Below are 21075 nucleotides of genomic sequence, written 5' to 3' on the forward strand. Positions count from 1 at the left end.
TGATGCAGTTTCTGACATTTTCCCACTCCCTGTTGATGTCCACACTTTCATTATCCTCATTTGTCTCTAAAATTTGAAACCTATTCGAAATTTCAACTTGATATTGTTCCTTTGCCTCTCCCTCACTTAATTTTTTCAAATCAAATCTTTCTGTGTCAAAATTTTGTTTAGTTCGTCTACTTACTGAAAGCCGCTCCCTCACTTTTGCTACCACCAGATAATGATCAGTGTCGCAATCTGCTCCTCTGAATGATCTCACATCAATTACATTTGTCTGCCTTCTCTTATCTACTAAAACATGATCTATTTGATTGTGTGTTCTGCCATCTGGGGAAGTCCAAGTGTATTTATGAACATCACGGTGTGGAAATTTTGTACTTTTTACAATTAAATCTTTTGACGTAGCAAAGGTCACTGCTCTGACGCCATTATCATTACTAAGTGCATGGAGACTCTCGCTGCCTATTGTGGGTTTGAAGACATCCTCCCTCCCAATTTTTGCATTGAAATCTCCTAGCAGAATTTTCATGTGATACTTGCCAAATGTATCAAATACTGATTCCAATTCTTCATAAAAGCTATCCTTGATATCATCGCTTTTGTCTTCAGTTGGGGCATGAACATTAAGGACAATGATGTCGCACCAACGTCCTTCCAAAATTACGTAAGACAACCTGTCACTAACAAATTCTACTCTCTTAACTGCTGCCCTAATTCTGCTATGAACAAAAAAACCCGTCCCTAGCTGATGATTGTCATTCCCCTTTCCATAGAAAAATGTAAAATTGTCCACTGGGATCGTGCCCTCCCCCTCCCATCGCACTTCCTGCACTGCCACTAAGTCTAACTTATAATTCCCTAATTCCCTACACACTGATTTCAGTGCCCCAGCCCTATAGAGGCTCCTAATGTTCCAGGTACCAAATCTCATGTCCTTTTTCAATTGCTGTGGTCGTGCCAAAGAGTCCGTCCTGATCCGAGGCTTGGTTGATTTTTTCGTAACACATATTTTTTTAAAGGTGAAAGGTTGTTAGCCCTACACCCAACCCCCAACCTGGAGGACCAGGGTATCACTCTTAGTCTAGCGCATCTCCTTAGACCTGTCCGGCTTGGGTGACCCTACCATGAGCCGAAGCTCAGGCCGGCATAGCACTAAGGGTCATTTGAGCACGCAAGCCTCCTCACCCGGCAGATTGCCTTCGACAAGGTGGTGATACCTTCGAGAAGGCAGTCTGTCAGTCATTCGATAAAATTTGGTTCTGTTGGGGTCTGCACTACATACCTTCGGTTGAAATTAGTTTTGCTGTGTGGTTTACACGAAGCCCAAATTTAACTCTGTCACATTTCCTGTACTCATTATAGTGAAATTAATACATGACATTCTTTCACTCCACTGAAGTACCCCTTACCACTCTTCTCTATCACAGTTATTGGAAGCTGTGAGTACTGCATTATGCCTGTCTACAAACCTGATTTTCATAAAAATTATACACATAATATGGGTGATTTTAATAGAGGGTAAGCTGGCAAAGAACTATCCTGTTGTGGGGGAGAAGGAAAAACGTTCTGGCACAAATAAAGCGGTTAACTACAGAAAGTATTAAAATTCAATGCCTTGTAAGCATAAATATGAAAGATAAGGATTTAATCATGCATACAAATAAAGGGGTATGATTTCTGGCCTAAAAACAGAACACATATTACAGAGAAAATTCAGAGGTCTTTTGCAGCTAAGTATTCCATGTAAGTAATTGTGGCATCAATGCAATTAGTGATGATCTTAAACTAAACTTCATGGGAAGTAAGTAGGCATTGAGAAATGGTTATAACCTCTATATTTCCAATGCAAATATATTATTTAATGCCATTCTAAATGGCTATGTACTAGAATAATAACAAAGGTAAAAGTAAATGATAAAGCTGTTTCCCTTCTTGTGCGCCACTTCCATGAAGATATGAGGAAGAAGAGGTCTGTTTCCACATGTTTCAACAATGGTGAAAAGTTAGCTTCCCGCACTGGCCACTTTACCCCCTGAAAATAAAAGTCCCTGGTACACATTAGATAAAGTGGGTGGGTTACAGAGCTGGTCTTGACAAGGTATCGAAGAGAAAATCCCTGCCCTTGCTGTGAATTGAACTACTATTGTCCAGCATATAGCCAGGCACTATACTGACTGCAAATGCACACAAAGAAATAAAATCTTTTCTATGGTGAAAATAATATCCCCTTCTCTCCATCTGTGACAAGAAGCATGAATACAGATTATTTTGGCAGCAATTTCAAATTTCCATCAACATTTTGAAGCTAACTCTCAGTAAAAGAAACAAAATATCTGTAATAAGTAGTGCAACTTGACAAGGTTCCCTTACAATAGACTGGACTGTACATTACAAAAACATGCTTAACCCTTTTAAGCCAAAATGCAAACAAATAATATTTCATATTTCAGTCCATACCACAAAGGAAATGCAACACTTCTCTGTTACAGAGATCAACTGGTTAATGATGTTTAAGGACATAATCATCTGCATTCACAGTGAAAATCATATGAAACCCAAAAATACAAGATTACTGTTACTGTCTGTTATATCAGCTGGTACAACCAATTACTATTCAGCTTTAAAGGGTTAAACTAAAACACAAAAAAACAAATATTCCTACAAATTTTTTTATAATGAATATCTTCATAACATAGGTCTCATTAGAACAAAAAATATCAATTCAAAACTGAATAAAGAGCACTGAGTTTTTGTTCCAACCATTCACTTGTCCATGTAAGGCTCTCCTTAAAGTATCCTTCAAATTGATGACTTTACCCTTATGGCAGAAAGAAGATAACCACATGTTGATTTGCTCATATTATTCTGTTGTATTGTTCAGTTGCATCATTGCATTTCTTTGAATTACAGCAGTAAATAATATTAATATAATATTTTAATTTTCATATATTAAACATTACCAGTACAAAGAATTGCAAATCAATATTGTTACACCAATGCAGTTATCACTGGTATAAAAAATCAAGACAGTTTCAAGCTTTAAATAAAATACTGAGGAAAACTGTGTATACTATTACACATGCTTTGTCATAATACACATGTTATCTCTACAATATTTATAAATACTACCAGAAGACATGTAACAATATATATATACAAGTAACACATGTTTGGAACAAAGTAAAAACTGAGATTCAAGGAAAAAAGCTTTCAGCATTATATAACAGTAACACAGAGCTCCTCAGAAATATACAATTCTATCTAACACATAACACTTCATTCCATTACAAACAATTGACAAAAACTAAATTCCAGAGGTGCAGTGGAACAAACATAAATTCCAACACTTTTCTTGCTGGAAACCAAAATTTCAGTTCAAAATCATTTGGAGAATGAAACATTTCCTTCTTGCAAAGGGAATGCACACTCAACTTTTGCTATCCTTCTAAAACTTAAGAGAGAACTTACCAAAGAACATCATCTTATAATAGTAAAAATATTTTAAGTAACCAAAACATTTAAATGTAAGAGCAAAAATATGAACAAAGGTTATTTTCTAAGTAAGATTTTATAGGTTTTCACTATGGCGAGTATGAAGATGGCTGTCTTCTAGCTTATTTTCTTGAGTGTTCAATTATGGGACTTCATTTTTACTGCCGACAGAATAATGAAAAACAATGAGAATGAGGGAAGGGGGCACTGCACCTCTACTTCAATTCCTTGTTGAATAAAAGATGGTGTTCATGATTGATTCTACACTATAGGTATATCAGTCTGAGGTAGTTAATTTTCTATACATTGGACAACAAATTCAACACAATCACGACCTTTCAAAACTGGCTTTCAAAAAAACTACAGGAACTTAAATGTTCACATATTGCTCTAAAACCTGAAGAGAACAGCACCCATTCCATATTCACATCTAGATAAGATAATTCTGATGAATTGGTAAATAGGAAATATAATACAGAAACACAACAACTTCTTAACAAAATGCACAGTACTGAGTGAGGAAGAGAAATGGAAGACACATATACAGTGTTCAATATTGCATATTCCACAGTATATATATATATATATATATATTACAAGATGACAGAATATCTACATATTATATGACACGTTGCCTAATTCCTACACAAAATAAGTACTTTACACAAATTCAGTCATGTTAAAGTTACGCAGTCACAACTTAGCTATACTAACACACATGAATAATATAATTCACCTGATAAGGCAAGTCACACACAGACGAGAAGGTCCGATACAGTCATCATGACAGAAAGCTCCACACTTTTTGCATATTATCATGGCTTTCAGATTGCAAGCACAATGGGAAGAATCCGTTCGTGGCACTGAGATGTGATTATTGTGAGCCTGCCTTGCGGCAACTCTCCCTCCACCCTGTAACACCGCAGGTTGTTGTGGGTATGAGTTAGTAGCCGACTGTTCCATGATGGCAATGTCACCAACAGTATAACTCTGAAGAGGAGAGTCAGACCCCACATCACCATACTGCATGCCACTACCACTGTCCCCTAGCCTACCTTTCCGCGTGATGGCCTGAGTACCTGGATTAGGACAATGCACTACAAAATGATCTCCATACCTGTTTGTGACATACCCTACCCCATGCTGTTGCTGTGAAGCTGCTGTCGCCAGCTGTGAACGTTCAACATCCACGCTAGCTGGACGGCCACGTCCCAACCCCAGACGCCCTCCTATGCTCACCTGGTTGTTGGATGGAGGTGCACTTGAGGCCCGTGGGGGTGGAGGTGCCCCCTTTTGACCACTGTTCAGCATCACCTGCACTGTTTCTGGTTGGTCACCCACTCCTGTGCGTTGCACCAGAATGTACTGGCCCACATGGCCAAGTTGTGTTCCAGCGCTCTCAGCTACCTGAAGCAAAGCTACATGTCATTCCCATATAATTAAATGTCAACTGCAAGCAAACAGGATCTTTCTTTTGTACAGGGTGATTGAAATGTCATGCAACCCATATTAAAATACCTGATGCTTGCAAATTCAATACAATTCTACTGGATTAATAAACTAATCAATCACCTCCTGCTACCAGAACTTTGTAAAGGCTTCCTAACTATCCCACAGACATTCACCCTCAAGATGGTAACTAGAATGTTTGCTAAAATGGAATATTTTCAACATTCAATGCAGCTTATTCCTGAAAGCCACAATCATACAGTGTTCTTCAACCATTTACAGACATGAGTACCCACCAAAATGAGCAATTTACTGAATTTTACAAATCCAGGTTATATCAAGTTTGTATTTTACTTTTTCCTCCAGTGTCTTTGTTGAGGTCTTTCTCTCCCCCATTTACAATCTGCATGCGTAACTATGTCCTGAAAAATTCTGGAAGGGTGCATAGAGCAAATTAAAACAAGCTGGCTCACCTCTGGAGGGGCTTGTGACTGGGGTAAAACAGCCATTGTAACAGGAATGCCTTGAGAAGAAGTAAACACATGACGCACAACAACTGGCGGTGACTGCTGTCTTTGAATATAAGTTCCACCACGTGTGCTAGTCACTTTTCCCTGGCCACCTACTGATGTCACTGGCTTTGCCACACTAATACCATTGCTGCCAGGTACCACAGGATAGCCACCAGGTGCAGGTAGAGGTGGAGTGAATGGCTTGCCACTAACAGAGTTATTAGCAGGTCCACTTCCATTCCTTGATGATGTTACAACCCCATACTGAGTGGCAGCCCGAGGCGGGGCACAATTCTCAGACTTCTTATTATTACCACTGGAAGAACTGGCATTAGCAGCCAGCAAGGATGGGGGTAGCTTCAGCTGGCAACGTAGCTGGTCCCTGTTGGGGCTGTTCTGAATCACAGCTTGACAAATCTGATAGCTCCGCTCAAGGTTCACTGCTCCAGGCGGTGGTTTGTTGGATGAACCGCGTGAGCCACGGCTACTTCCGCCAGAACCACCAGAACTCACCTGCAGAAATGTAATCATAGTATTGTGAATAAAAAGTTCCATTCTTTCATCTTATTTGGACAGACACTTCTAACATAGTTTACTGTATGTTCTTTGCAAAAACACAAAGTGAATGTATAATGGGAATGGTGAAGATGGCCATAATCTAGGTTGTCATGTCATGTAGCTTGGTAGAAGTTTACTAATATTCAGAGATACTGCCTCCACTATCAGTCCCACAGCACTCACTGCCCTGATGATGGAAACAGCTAGGACCTCTGAAACGACGGTAAACTTCTACCTGACTACAAGGCGCTACAACCCGGAAGACAGCCATCTTTGTACTCGCTGCCCTGAGAACCTCAAATCCTACTTAATGGGAAAGTTATATCTCTCCATCTACATGCATCATACTGAAAGCATCCAACACATTTAAATGAAATCTTGTACTGGACATCACATACATTATAACAATTTATATCCATGCACACCTATCAACTATATATATATAATGCAACACTAAAATAATTACCATTACAGGGTAATTCAGCGCATTATTCTTTTTAAGAAACTAGTAAGTGCCATTAGATAATGTGGTACTGACCCACTTTAAGGCATTTTCCCCAGCATTTTCCTGGAATGGCTGAGAAGAACTTCAAAAACCATCAGTCAGGATGGTCAGTTTCCCACCCAAGATTCAAATTGCCCTACATATAGAGGAGTAATGAACTGTGCACTTCAACATTCAGTTCAAGACAGATTTATAATTTCACTACAGGTAGCCTATAAGTGTCACTAAAAGGACAGCAAACTGATAAAATGTTTGTGCTCACCACTGTGTTCCTAAAAATATATAAACTATCAAAATTACAAATATTAAACTTACAAAAAAAGTCAATTTTTTATGAGGAATACGTGGAAGGAAAATTTTGAAGAAGTTTGTCCAAAAAAACAGTGAACACAGCAGACCAAAAAATTTTGCAACACATTTCATATCCACAGAAAAATGAGATATAAAAGGTTGATTATGAACAAAGAATAAGAGATGTGCAAGTAAGAATTTTCTTGGAGGGACTTTGAAAAACCACAGGATCGGTCAGGACAGATAATACCTGGCTCATATCTGAACTGGGTACTGTTCAGCCAAGCTTCTCAATTGCTGAGTGTAACAACATTGACTACTCTAATGGTATCTGTTAATAATCAATGTGATTATTGAAACCATAATCACAAGCCTTCCCAAACACCACCCTGCATGTTATCACTTCTTTGTGTTCAAGTTTAAAAGTTACTCCAACTTTAGCTTGTGGACTTAACTGTATACTACAGCAAATTGTGCTTAACCTAAATTTCTTACAAGTATGCATGTTTTACACTTATCATGACAATGGTAAGGCAACAGCATAATTTTGATATATTGCTTTCCTAACCACATAAAGCAATAAACAAAATAATTAACCTGGGATGGGTCCCTTGGCTTAGCTTTGGCTTGGCTCTTTGGCAGCTGAGTGGGGAGGGCCCGCACGGGAGTGTTACTGCTGAGGGCCAAGTAGGGCACAGCACTAGAACTGGCTACAGCAGCTGTCTTGGTTAGGCTCGAACTCACGACACTGCTGCTTGACGGAGCATTCAAGCAACTACTCAACTGCGTGTGGTTGATGAAACTTGGTGTTGAAACTGCAGATGGCAAACAAACTATTGTGGTGGGGGGTATGACAGTGGCAACATTCATCTTGGAGACAGTTGGAGGTGCAGATGTAGCAGATGCACTGTGATGTGAGCCACCCATAGTGCTCGTTACCAAACTGTCTGCACTAGTTACAGCCTCAGGTGTAAGTGTCACTGCAAAAATAATGTTTATACAGAGTGAGAAGTGTACAGAGTAAGAGATTACTTATTTCACAATTAGTGTTAAATACTGTTCAATGTCAGATATATTTAACATAAACAATGTTTTGCAAGTTGACTCCATACCCATCACTAAGTGATTGGTTGTCAATAGTGGTTATAAAACATGTTTATTATCAAACAGTTCCAGATATGATACTGACAGTTGAGTCTAATTTATAAAATAAATTAATTAACACTATGGAGCAGTCCTATGTTCAGAGGATGTTAATTTTTGTATCAAGAGCTGTTACCCCTAAGTTTGGGGACCACCCACTGTTGGCTATCTACAATTGCTTATTCTACATATTTGCAATTATTGTTCTTATCTACAGGCCATCCTCCATCCACAATAAGAAAAATCATAATGCTGTGACAACAAGGGATCCACTTAACATAAAAATGTAAGACAACTCCTCACTTGAAAATGTTAATAGCCAACTCTTGCAACACTGTGCATATCAACTATACCTCATATAATGGACAAATCCCAGCACTGGTGTAATGAATCAAACATTCTTAGAAACCTTTAGACAATCAAACAATTTATGCTTAACTTGAACTGCTAGACAAATAAAGGATCTAATTTATGGAAAAAGTCACCTCTAAATTTCATCTCTACTGTCAGAAAGTACTCCAAAAATACACATCACACTAATATACTGTAACAGTAAAATTCTCCCTATCATACCAGAACTAAGAGGCGCAAGGAAAATGGTAATATCTTAATGTATAGTAACTAGCACAAATCTGGAAGTTTGACCTCGAGTGTACCAAGCCGTTGATCGGACCTATACTCTCTAAGCTGAAAATATTGCACCTGTCTGCAGACACCAGCATCCAGTTATATTGCCTTTACATTTACAAATCTATTACTACTTTTTATAACCTACCTGAATGAAAAACTCACGAGACTGGTACCTGACAGACTGGTCTGTTTGCAGGGCCAGAGCTGCAAGTTTTGGTAAGAGTATTATAATCTCTCCTTATCACCTACCAACCCATTGCTGATCGATCAAAGATGAGCTACCAGATTCATGCCAGTACTTACAATGAGCAATAATGTGCCAGTTTACTGTAAATAAGATTCCTAACCTTCTAGTTCTAGTTTAACAGCCTGACTTGTTGAGAACTCTGGGTACTGAGCTTGTGTCAACTTCCCTGAAGATGATGTGCCACCTTCTACATCGTCCAAAGCAGGTGCCACGATACCAGAGTCCATCTTCATGGGATACGGCCAATCCATAGATAACGCATCTTCTGGAGCCACAGGAAATGTACCTTCCTCAAGTCTAACTTCAAGTTCTTCCTGCATCGGAATCACCTCCACTTCTTCAAGTGCCTCCCCCTCCTCAACTACTGCCAGTGTCACCGGGACTCTGACAGGAACAGGCACAGCCTCCAATGCAACAAGCGGAACTTCTGCCAACAGTTTTTCAGTAGAGTCCACCACATCCCAACAGCAGGCTTCACTTCGAGCTACTGCTGCAATCAAAGCTGCCTGAACTTCTTCAGCATCCTCATCTTCATCCACTTTTGAATCCTCGAGCTCTGACACAGACCCCATTTCACCAGACACATCAACTGCAGTCTTTGTATCACGATCTTTGGAATTACTGTTGTCCTGAACTACATTTGCATCTTTAAAAATATAGTCAGTTGAATCCAAAATAGCACTCTCATGAATTACATCATGTTCAGGCACCATATTTGGCTCATACGTCATGTGATCAGCATCACTAACTGTCATTTCTTGCACCAAGTCAAAGTCTTGATCCACTGAATTCCTAACATTTGATCTTACACCATCAACTTCTACTGCTACTGCCTCGGTTTCATACTTCTGTAACATGTCCGCATTGTCAACAGCTAGTCTGAGGTCTGATGCAGTCTGAGAGTCAACTTTCAAATCATCACTTTTCTCAGTACTTTCTTGATTTTCACTTTCACCTGATTCCTTTCTGGATTCACATTTCACAACAATGTCAACTTCTGACATGGCGTGCTCATCTTCTGTTTGTTTCTCAGTGTCACAGTCTTCTACCTTCACTGTGTAATCCGCGACATTCATCTCACATTCCGTCGATTCGTGAGTAACACCTTCCTCCGATTTACACTCTGCACTACTTATTTCATGCGTCACAGTTCCAGCTGCAACATCATTCTCAGATTCAAACTTTATACTTGACTCAGCAGCTGTTGCTTCTTCTTGAACTGATTCGAATACAGTAACATTTATTTTGTGGGCCACTGCTTCATCCCTCACACTGTGATCTGGTTCATTCTCCGCAGCTGTTTCAGTTCCAACACTATTTCCTGAGACACACTCCTCAGCATTTATTGCGTGTGTAATCCCAATATCAACACACTTATCATCTGCAAAAATATAAAATAAGATCAGGAAATGTGTATTACCAGTAAAGCACATCGAACCCAACACAAGTACTGGTAAGAATATCCTGTAAAATAAACTTAAACTAATTAAATATTTTCTATATTCACTGTACTTTGTCATTAAGCTAGTGAACAAGAGCTGCAATTCATTCTGCAGTTGTTCTTTGTTTTTATGCTAAAGAATGTTCAACCCTAATCATGGCAACAAAATGAAAGTGCTTACACGTGAATACTGAGCTTGAAGTAATATGTCTCTATGAAGTTGGTAGCTCATAAAAGCACAAAATAGGAAGAAATATGGGTAGATACTATCTGTTGTTCTGTGTATTAGAGGCCAGTATATTCAATCATGGTGTTTAGAGCCAGTATGTAACGTACTGTACTTACACACATACATGTTGGTTCACTTCATAAATTCCAAGCCAAACAAGTTCATAAAAGTCTGTACATTTAATCTCACATGTACGTGTGTGAAGCAAATTATGAGTCAAATATGGATAGTACTTGTGAGTGAACAGCAAATAGTGGGTTGTATTTTAGCTTGTGAAGAACGGCATAAATAAGCCAACTCTGAGTATGAGATGTTACGTACGAGAAAACCTTTTACTTCTCTGTCCAGATAATACTGAAGACAATGAGAAGGTTAAATTATTATTAGTTATTTTCATACCTCCACAATAACCACTTGAATAAAAAAAAAATACTGCCCTACCTACACTGGATTTAAAAACGTAGTCTCATATTATGACATACTTAATTAGAAATTTGCGATTCAACAATTTTCAGATGAGTACCCACTAGAATGTGGACTTTTCCAAATGTCATAAATTCTCATTAAGGCTACTTTACTGCATTCTGTAATACAATAAGAGGCCAAATGCGAATAAAACTGGAAAGGATGGTTATGAAGTAATACCTGCAGAGCTGGAAAGAGGCCTCAATTTCTTGTGTACCTCCTTTTCTCCTCCAACACTATCATACTGTTCTGCTGGCCTCTTCTCAACAGGACCAGGTGGATCATCAGCTGTGCTATCTGCCTCTTCTTGAACCCAGTAGTTGGTGATAGCTCTAGTCACAGCCCCAACAGTCCTTGGTCTCCGTGGAACGATCTTGCTATGCCTTGCACTCGCTGATGTTGAAGGCCTCAATTTGATGGTCGTTTTCAATGGTGGTCGTACAGGACTTGATAAGAGCAATGGGGTGCTGTCTGAGGTTGGCTCATGCTTCTCACCCCAAATTGGCTCGAAGTGTTTGAGCTTGAAGAAAAACAAATAAGAATATTTCAATAACATCAAATAATGAAAGCAGGAAAGAAAAATTACTGATGGTATTTGTTACAAATATAAAGCAAGAGATACAAGAGAAGCCCGTAATTACATAGCATGAAAATGTTTAAAAACATATTAATCTTAAAAGCAGAAAAAAGCCAGCCAAATGTGTTTACTTCCATAATTTTCACTGCAAGTGATAAGAAGAAATTTCAACTGGAAACAAAATATTTTATATAAAGAAACTTATTATGGAAGATTTAAAGTTTTCACTGTGACTGATTTCAGAGACATATTCTCAAGCAATCAGTGTTCTGTCTGTCAAACATACATGATAAACTGTTTTAGTGAAAATGAAGGAAAATTCAACCAACATTTTCAAAACATTTACAGACCGCAAAATGAGCACAACATTGATTTTTGTGTGGGATAAATGATTCTGAGATGGGAGGAAGACATTACAGATGATGAAAAATCCACTGTCTGAATACTTTAAGAAATGGCTAGAATGTCAAGGGGACTGAAACTGAGAGAAAATATCATGGCTTAATCATTTAGAAGCTAAAATGAGAGATTAATATAAACAGAGAAAGTGTATGAATGATTTTAACAAGATACGAACATGACCTTTTGGAAAGTAGTAGTGACTGATGGTAAGATGTCTTCCAGCATGCATAAAAACACTTGTAAAGATGTACTTGTTACATCAGGCTTTTATTGCATATTCGTTGCATTAACAACTGACCTTCCATGGATCTAAACGACTCATTTCCTTTTCAGCTTCAGCCTTCAGTTTCTGCTGGTTTTCTGGTGTAAATTCTCCTTCCGCCAGTCGCTCTCGCCACTCTAAACAAGCTCTGGCAAAGAATTCGTTGTTCAGTCCAGAAGTACTTAATCTGTTAACAAAATAACAATTATTATGCACAAGACAGAAAATGTTCTATACACTCCTCCAAAAAATGGTCTTGAAGTAATGTGAAATAAGCAATCACTTAATCTTACCACTTCATACTTCAGTATTTACTAATCCATCAGCCTATCTAAATTTCCAGGAGTAAGCAACAAGCCATGTCATAATGTCAATAAATAAGTACTTGTGATGAAATTTTCTGTGACTTTTCTAGTAGACTCATATTTTAAATAAAGCTGGAACAAACTCACACTGTTCTGCAGACACCTCACCTGAGCCATGTTGTACAGCACAGAATGTGTGATTTAAAAATGCATTAACAGAAGCATAGCAGGTCAATGCTGGGCTAGCCTGTTATGCAGCTACTGTTTTATGGTAAAGCATGAACAATTTCTCCTTGTAGAAGCTTACTCCTTAAAATAATATATATTCCCATTTCCCAAGACTTAATAGAAGATGCATATTCCAAATACATTAAGTACAATAATACAAGGAGAACATCTCAATCAAGCAATATTTAAAGTTCTAATATTTAATTTTTTCAACTTTGACTTTACTGTCTTACAATGTATGAGGGTTTTACTAAGGAAAACACAACAGCAATAACCATTTCTTAAAACTACCCAAAATCTCTACCTCTAAATTCATATTTACAAGTGTTCACAATTATGTTATAAAAATTAGCCTATAGCATTGCCATGCCTGTAACAATTCAATAACTAATCAGCAGACTTTAATAACAACTGATAATGGGGAGCTTTGAAAATATCTCTCAACACATTCAAATTTTGCTTCAACCTGAATATTAATGGGCACTTTATATGCATTTCTGCATGTGGAAGTAGCGATGAAACTGGCTATAGCAGCATCTCACATGATGACATCAAAACTCAGACAAGCACTACCACCTTCCTAATGCAGAGGCCATCGCCTCCACAGAAATCTGATGCCAATGGCACCATTCACAAACTTCATGTTTCGGTGGAAGTCTCTGATAATAGCTCATGCTACTTATCATAATAAAGCAAAGGCACTGAAATTATTACCTTATGTATATGTTTCCTACCTTGCTAGTTTAAAACTTCATTTCTAAAGGAAGGCTGGCTTACTGTAGTGTTCATATTTATATGCAAGCAAACATATCGGTATCAATCTCCATCTGTTACCTGTCAACTTCTGATAATCTTCAAAATCTTTAGCATGGGCGTCACAGATGCTAACTCACCTTTATGTGCTTCATTCTTTACCAACTTGGTGGCAGTAAGAACTTCAGAGGAGGAAGTGACACTTAATGTAGACTCCTGAAATTTTTCATGGTAAAACAATGTCCTAAAAAACCTCTGTAGATAATATGAATAGCAATATAGCAGCCACAAAAAATTTATTCTTCATAGCACTCTGTACAAAAACACCAACATCTTTATGACCACAATCTTCTGGGTTATGACGCTTCGTAGTCTAGTAGGTGGTCGGTCACCAACCTTTTGGAAGAACCTGTTTGCTTATCATCATCACAGAAACACTTCCACATTAAAGATGGGGATATATTCTTTCAAAATGATGGCAAGCAACATCTCAGCCTGGAAGATCACAATCTATTTCTGCAAGACACCGCTGTAAAAATATAAAATTTCACCCCTAATACCTACATTTTCCTCATAATAGGGAACATGTTTCACACCCATACAAAACAACAGGCAATAACCACAGCTTCCATGACACTCCTTCTTACCTCATTTATTCATCCACATTCGGATATAAACAATGTTCTATGTCAGCTTATGTCCTCCACCTAGAAAGAGCTAAACAAACTACTGATCAAGTCATGGCAAGGTTCAGAGATGAATACCTATGACTGCCATTTGGAGAAAGTTACACCAACATGCACGGGTTTATAAGAGGCGTGTTTCTGAGTAGGGCTTCCAATTCTGAATGCATACCTCAGTGAGGCATCAGGTTGGCCTGCAACTCCTGCTCTGTCCACATCTGGAAGTAGTTGCACAAGCTTGTATTGATAAAGAGATGGTAAACTTGAAAAGGTATGTTTGTTGAGTAGGGCTCGAAGATTTGTATTAACAAGGATAGAGTCTGGAGTTTCCAGATCAATACAGCCTTCTTTGGTTTGTTCCAACTGAGCAGCAGCTGATAACTTTTTGGTAGAACGCTTCCTTGGCTTGATACTAAACCCTGGTATTGATGCCAGTACTTCCCGCATTGTGGCCAGTTTTGGACTCACACTATTTGATGTATTTCTAAATTCTTTGTCTATAAAATCAAAAAAAGGAACAATTAATAAATTTGTATATGCATACAAATGTTAAAATAATTTCCAGTCCTCAAGTAATAACTTATAACATTCTGAACTTCAATAACTTACTCCTATTAAGATTACACCAAACTCTTCCTTTCAAGAATGTTTAAGAAACTAACTTACAAACTAGCATCCATTACAAAAATAAGTGCAATTAACCATGCATAACAACAAATTTATATTATAATAATAATCTTAAATCACATTCAGTCCAGTTATAATTGTTTCAATGAAGAGATTTAACTTTCTAATATAAATCAAATTATATTACATTCCATTACTACTTCCGCAGGTACAATTTTTACTCAATCAATGTAAGACAACCATTTTTAAGTACTATAGAAAACAATTAAATAAATTTGTTAACCTTCATGTCGTGATGACAATGGTTTTACAACAATCCGAGGCAAAGGAGCTGAATTCCCAGATGCAATAGTTGTATTCTTCCGGCGGCGTTTGGCTTGTTGCCGCAAAGCATGTTTAATCACCTTCTTACTATGTGAGTGTGATATTCGAGAGTTAAAATCTCTCAGTGAATCATACGAACAGCCAGGCATGGTGTCCATCCTACAGTCAGCAACGTCACATTCTACCTTACCCTGCTTCTTGCATGCTTCATTGATGGCTACTGTGCAAACACAACGCATTATTTGAATTCAGTCAACAAAAAACATAACAAACATGTCACCAAACTACACTACATCATATAGCGCTGTTCTGCAAGGAATTTTTAAAGACGTTCAGAAATATTTAAAATTTGGGACCTTTTAAGAAATTCGGAAAATTTTACAGAAATCCAAGAATTTTTAGAAAATTCATTCAGAAATCCTTAACCATTTAATGCCCATTCGTAACTTTTTTCCCCTCCTGCTTCAACAATCAAGAAGTCTTAATCTAGTAAATATGGAATTCATATAATTCTCACAGTAAAGAGGGATTATTCCTTACACAGTGCTTAATAGCTCATCTTTGTAATGGTGGTGTTGCATTTCCTTTGAGGTAAAAATTGAATTCTTATATATTATTTAGACAAGCATTGGCTTCAAAGGGACAAAGACATTCAAAACCATAATATCTTGAAACCTGCATAACTGCACTGGATGTGAGTAGAGTATATTATTTACATGCATTACAGAACATTTTACATGACAGTATGTTAAAAAAATGTATCACAAGCTACATATTAAATAAAGGTAATTATCTTTACTGTTAGGTGTTAATACAATAAAAATTCATCTTCAACTAAACTGGCTCACTGTACATCTGTAATGATGATGCTGATGGTGATTACACCATGGCAACCCAAAAAATACACAAATCTGTCCCTAGTGCTATTTCACTGGCTTCAACATTCTCAAAATATGACACAAACTGGATTACAAAATCACTATTGCATAATGTTGATCATAACTGTCACATTAATCTATTATGGTGGCTGATAATACAGCAGACCAATAAATATATTCAGATTACGTTTCTGCGTAAATATTGAACAAATGGCTCCACACATACAGTGAGCAAATCATGGATCACACAGAAATAAAATTCTAAGCTTATGATCACTCTACAGTCAGTTTCCTTGACTAGGGGTAAACTGCCTTAAAAGATTCCATTCAAACATAAAATATTTACAAGGTATGAAGTGAAACCAGAAATATTCACTAATAAATACTTACACTGGTCTGAGGAGAAAGGACACAAATCACCGCCCACTAAGGGGAAGAAAATTCACTGACCAAAAAAGTCACAGAAGAGCAGTAGGTAACATTGTTTGCAGTTATATGTCATTTGAATACGTCTTCCTGATGTACTCCTTTACATTCAAATGCACAGTTAAACAAGCAATCACTGTGATGAAACTTTCAGGCTTTTCTGCTTGCAGAAATGGATTCTGAAACTGTGTAACTAATTCAAAACTGTGCTATATTTTAGTATACTACATACAGTGGATTTCATTTACTTACATTATATTACACTAAGCATGGCAAAGGGGACCAGGACGAGACACGTGATTAAACAAAACTGCCACAGGAAGAAGCTTCACAAGCTTCAGCTTTGTTCACGAAAAGACTCTAAAATATATACCTTCATAATATCTGTGTGATTCTGCATCCACTTCCATCACCATGCCTCCATGTGGATGAGCATTTCATTCCACATCATGGTGGCATGTTTCTCTACTGGGACCCAACAACCTGGAAACAGTCTAATTTAGGAACATCTTTTGTGGTCATGTACTGTCAAATGGAAAAATGTTAATGTATAAATTGTGAAGGACAAGAAAGTCTATGGCTTGTGTTATGGTACAATCCATTGAGATATCAAAAACACAAAAAGACAGCCTGCTTTTCTTTCAGCTCCACCAAACAGCTCCAACTTCCAACCAACTGTCTAAAGTTCAAAAATTGCTTAACCACCACATATTCACCCTGAAGAAAGCAATTACAATATTTGCAGAGACATTAAATAATACTCAACAGCAGTTCACCCCTGAAAGCCTAAGCTCTACATTATAAAATAAAGTAAAGCTATACACTATGTAGACACTTGGGGGAGAGACCAAACAGCTCCTACTCATTCTTAACCTCAGCATTAGATGGGGGTGAGCAGTCAGTGTCACATCCCGGCAGCGCTTTACTCCTGGGAATTGATACTGGTACCCATTGGATAGGAGGCTGTGTGGCTGGTCTCGATGCAGAGGCTACAAGAAAAATCCTCTGCCATTACAGGGATCAAACCTCGGTCGTCCAGTCCACAGCCAGTCACTGTACTGACTGAGCTACCCCAGCTCTACATATACAACTACAAAAATGACTACGAAGCCTGAGGTTTTCTGTAATGAGAGTTTTAACTGTAATTCTCTGGGCTGTGACAATGTGCAATGCTGTACAAAATCAGAAAACAGAGGCAGCAGATTTTTACATGATATTGGTAACCACCAACAACACTATGTGTCACATCCCAGAAGACCATAATCTAAAATTTACAAATCTCTATCAGAACAGCCAGTGTTTGGACTGAGAATCAAATCCACATGCTATTCCAATATTTGGTTAATGTTTCAACAACACGGTTTTCTTTGACCTAAAGCATGCCTCACAAGGCAGATTATCATGACAAATTCAACAACACAGAATTTAACATACTACCATCTAATTTGGTTTTAAATCTTAGAAGACAATTTTTGCTATATCTGAATCAAATTGAATAATATTTAGAGCCAACGTAAGCCAATTAACGTTTGTGACTTACCAGTGATTTTTACAGGTTTTAGATAACAGAATGTTGAGTAGGGTTACAGAATGCACTATAATATTCTTCAATGCCAGTGAACATTCTTGAAATGTAGAAAATATTCTCAATTTGTGCAACAGAACAAAATGTTCTAGAATGTTCTAAGGACTATAAAAAGAAAGTGCAGGTTCAAGGGTTTCAGTTTTCATTGCTGCACAGTATATGTTAAACAGAAAGGTAAGTTACTAATCTCTTCCTTAGTTTATGTATATAGTCTTTGTATCTGTTAATATTTGTTGTATGTAATATATAATAAACATGATTATATAAGCATATATGTATGCAAGCATGTTAGATTCTCACAATTTTGCTTCATGAACAATGCACACATAAAAGTCAACAGGAACTGTTCTGTGGGACCCGTTGAAACTGTCAAAATATTGTCAAGATATGCTGGTAGTTTTTTGTAAATAGCCATATTGCTTAGCTGAATTATTTCCTTGATAGTACACCTAGCACTAACCCTGGGAGCCATTTCCAGTGTTTTATGTTTCTTTCCTGAGAACATTGTTCCTTTATGGTTTAGTATACAATACATTCCAACCATCAACCATGTACTCCCTTCTTTTATCACACTAATCAGTCAAGAACTAATAATCTTCTATCTGTATAAGAGTTATTATAACCATAAGCAGAGTCAAAAAGCCTGTCAGTTTTCTTCAAAAACACTTTCATCTGTCATATAAATTACAGACTTTTGCTTTTAGTTCTTTTTCATTTTACTCTGTGATTTAAATATTTTGTCTGAGTTTTCAATGGTATTTTGTTCAGTAGCTGTTGGCAAACAGACTCTGAAAACTGGACCAAACATGTTGATGCACCCATATTTTTCTTTCTTGGGCTACTTAAAATTGTCATCTACAAAGGTTATATAGCATCTGACAATAAACAAACAATGATTACAAATGTTTAGTTGAGATGGACTTCTGAGATAGAAATGATGATGTATTTTAAGGTAAGCATAAGAAATACTACAACAAATCTCAGTCGGCAATGCTGGTTAGAACAGTATTTTAAATCAAGACCTCCACAATGCAACATGTATGTGATAACCACTAATCTTTAATATTAAGTTCATATAAGACGACTGGGCTAATCAGCAAATTACACATATCAACAACACATTCAATCAGTTGTAAATCCTGAATATATCAACATAGCTCAACAAATCTAAGATACTGTAAACATATTCAGCAAGTAAAATGTAATTAGTATGAGATTCTTGAAATAAAAGCAAGGCTATTCCCACAAAGATTATGCTGCATTAGTTTTGGATATGACAGTCTTCTTTGGAAAAATGTTGTGTATTCTTGTCCAATCAGCACTTTGTTTTACAACTTTTTTGTAATATGATATATGCAAACACTCTTAATGAAACAGAGAGTTCTTTCTGTTTTATACAAGGTGAAAATGTAGTGACAAGCCTATAACAGATGTAATAAATAAAAATTGTCACTGAATATACATATTACGTTTCTCCTCTCAAATTTAAAAGCCCTAGGGCAAATGAAAACATGCTCTTTTCTTCGCACCCATATATATAAAAACTGGCAATTTCATATTCATGTTACATGTCACTGAACTTCATTTCAACGACAATGCCGCCAAACTAAATAACAGAATACAGAAATCTTAAACCTTACTTTTAGTAAGCTTTCTTCGTTTTCAGCCCATCCCGGTAGCGACCGAAAGTCCGACTTCCTCAGTTATTCGACTTTTATTTATGTTTACAGTAAACATTTACTTCGAAACTCCAATACTGTTTTCATCTATACAGTCTCACTTTTTATAACAACACAAAAGAGATCTACTTATCCACCATATTACATTTCTGTTTTGCTCGAGCGCCACTGTCGGCTAGTTTTCGCTGGCGCTATATTCTCTATGCTTTCCACGGACATACAATATCCTCTGATCAAGAATACGGTGAAATTCTGAACAAAATGAAACCATAATTGTAACTATTTAAAAAGAATAATGAATCAGTTGTTTAAATATGTGTATGAACCATCTGAACGCTACAGTCAATTCGAGGAAGACACTTTACACTTTAAATATGTGTCATATTCGAAAATGGTCCGTAGGACCAGAAGTGCATATTGGATCTTTCTTCGTGAATATCATCATACCTAAAACTGCTAGATATTAATCAAATTTGCTATCGATTTGTCGTCTTTAATTTAAGCAATCCATCGTACTTATTCCAAAAAAGTGGGCCACACCAATACGCACATATTTTGGAATACGAAGGAATAAATTAAGCTGATCCCCGTTTATAGGGCGCCATGAAGGATTTATGGCAATCTTCCACAACCCAATTTGTATATCTATAAATTCTTGTTACGGAAAGACCTCATTACGTAATTTCCAATTGCAACAGTAAAATGCTCGTGATTACAACCCCTCCCACATCGATTATAACGCAAATTGGCAGGAAAGTCGGGCTAGTATTGCATCCTAGTTCCTAATAATTTTTAAACCAAGCTATGGGGTTCTATGACATTTGGTATTAACTTCATACCACTGGAGGCCACCTTACCTTTGTTTTCCCAATGTCCTACCAGTAGGAATTATCAACAAGGCACCCATACGAACTTCTGTGGTGGCAACGGCAGAAGTGGCCCTTTTAATACAGGCCCTGAAAACATAAGATTTAAGCCTGAAAATTTACGTCGTCGTGTTTATTCGAAAAGTATGCACCTTTTCACCGAACCTTGGCAATGTAACATTTCGAAACATTCTCTACAAAACATTTTAAATACAGGCAAAGTACTAAATTGGGAGGTTATATATGGCAAACTTTCTTCTTCCTGTAAGCAATTTCCACACTTGTGATACGACTTTTGCACAGGAGTCATCAACTGTGCAAAAGTCGATGCACAAGTGTGGAAACGACAAGGAAGTAAATGAAACAGACTCAATATGTCATTGCGGCCAGAACTACTGGCAGTTAGGCATCACAGGTCATAAAATTCCATATCTGCTATACAGTTGCACTATATAGGCTGAATCTTCCTTGAATTTCAGCATATCTAGATAGAATTTCCAATATCAGTGATAGAGGGA

The 21075-nt window shown here is 37.3% G+C and overlaps 1 protein-coding gene across 13 annotated transcripts; it reads right to left on the reverse strand.

The window, feature by feature from the left end:
* Nucleotides 1-1817: 1817 nt before the first annotated feature.
* Asx (transcriptional regulator additional sex combs) lies at nt 1818-21008 on the reverse strand. Of its 13 annotated transcripts, none has more exons than XR_015535294.1 (11): nt 20549-21008; nt 16801-16910; nt 15083-15343; nt 14345-14669; nt 12240-12390; nt 11143-11482; nt 8928-10208; nt 7405-7787; nt 5415-5966; nt 4732-4895; nt 1818-2032 (listed from the first exon to the last, which is right to left on the reverse strand). XR_015535294.1 is itself a non-coding variant. In XM_087349478.1 (11 exons), exons 2-11 carry the CDS (start codon nt 16841-16843, stop codon nt 1859-1861), a joined length of 3678 nt encoding a protein of 1225 aa, XP_087205604.1. In that variant the 5' UTR covers nt 16844-16910; nt 20549-21008; the 3' UTR covers nt 1818-1858. The 13 variants fall into 13 exon arrangements, 12 of the variants coding, with proteins under 12 accessions (XP_087205604.1, XP_087205597.1, XP_087205593.1 ...); XM_087349478.1 differs by having other exon boundaries at nt 4732-4899; XM_087349471.1 differs by lacking the exon at nt 1818-2032 and having other exon boundaries at nt 2847-4899; nt 15083-15340.
* Nucleotides 21009-21075: the final 67 nt, after the last annotated feature.

The sequence above is a fragment of the Zootermopsis nevadensis genome, unplaced genomic scaffold (genome assembly GCF_977971745.1).
Source record: "Zootermopsis nevadensis isolate Lab colony 2312 unplaced genomic scaffold, Znev_1.0 Znev_ptg000016l, whole genome shotgun sequence".
Classification (NCBI taxonomy): domain Eukaryota; kingdom Metazoa; phylum Arthropoda; class Insecta; order Blattodea; family Termopsidae; genus Zootermopsis; species Zootermopsis nevadensis.

Excerpts from the sequence above, each read along its gene's own strand:
- Asx (XM_087349467.1), bottom strand. The coding sequence starts at position 16,843 with ATGGTGATGGAAGTGGATGCAGAATCACACAGATATTATGAAG. Across the intron at positions 12,391-14,344 it reads CAACCTGATGCCTCACTGAG|ATTAAGTACTTCTGGACTGA; the intron begins GTATGCATTCAG and ends TTTTGTTAACAG. Across the intron at positions 10,209-11,142 it reads GCCTCTTTCCAGCTCTGCAG|ATGATAAGTGTGTTGATATT; the intron begins GTATTACTTCAT and ends ATATTTTTGCAG.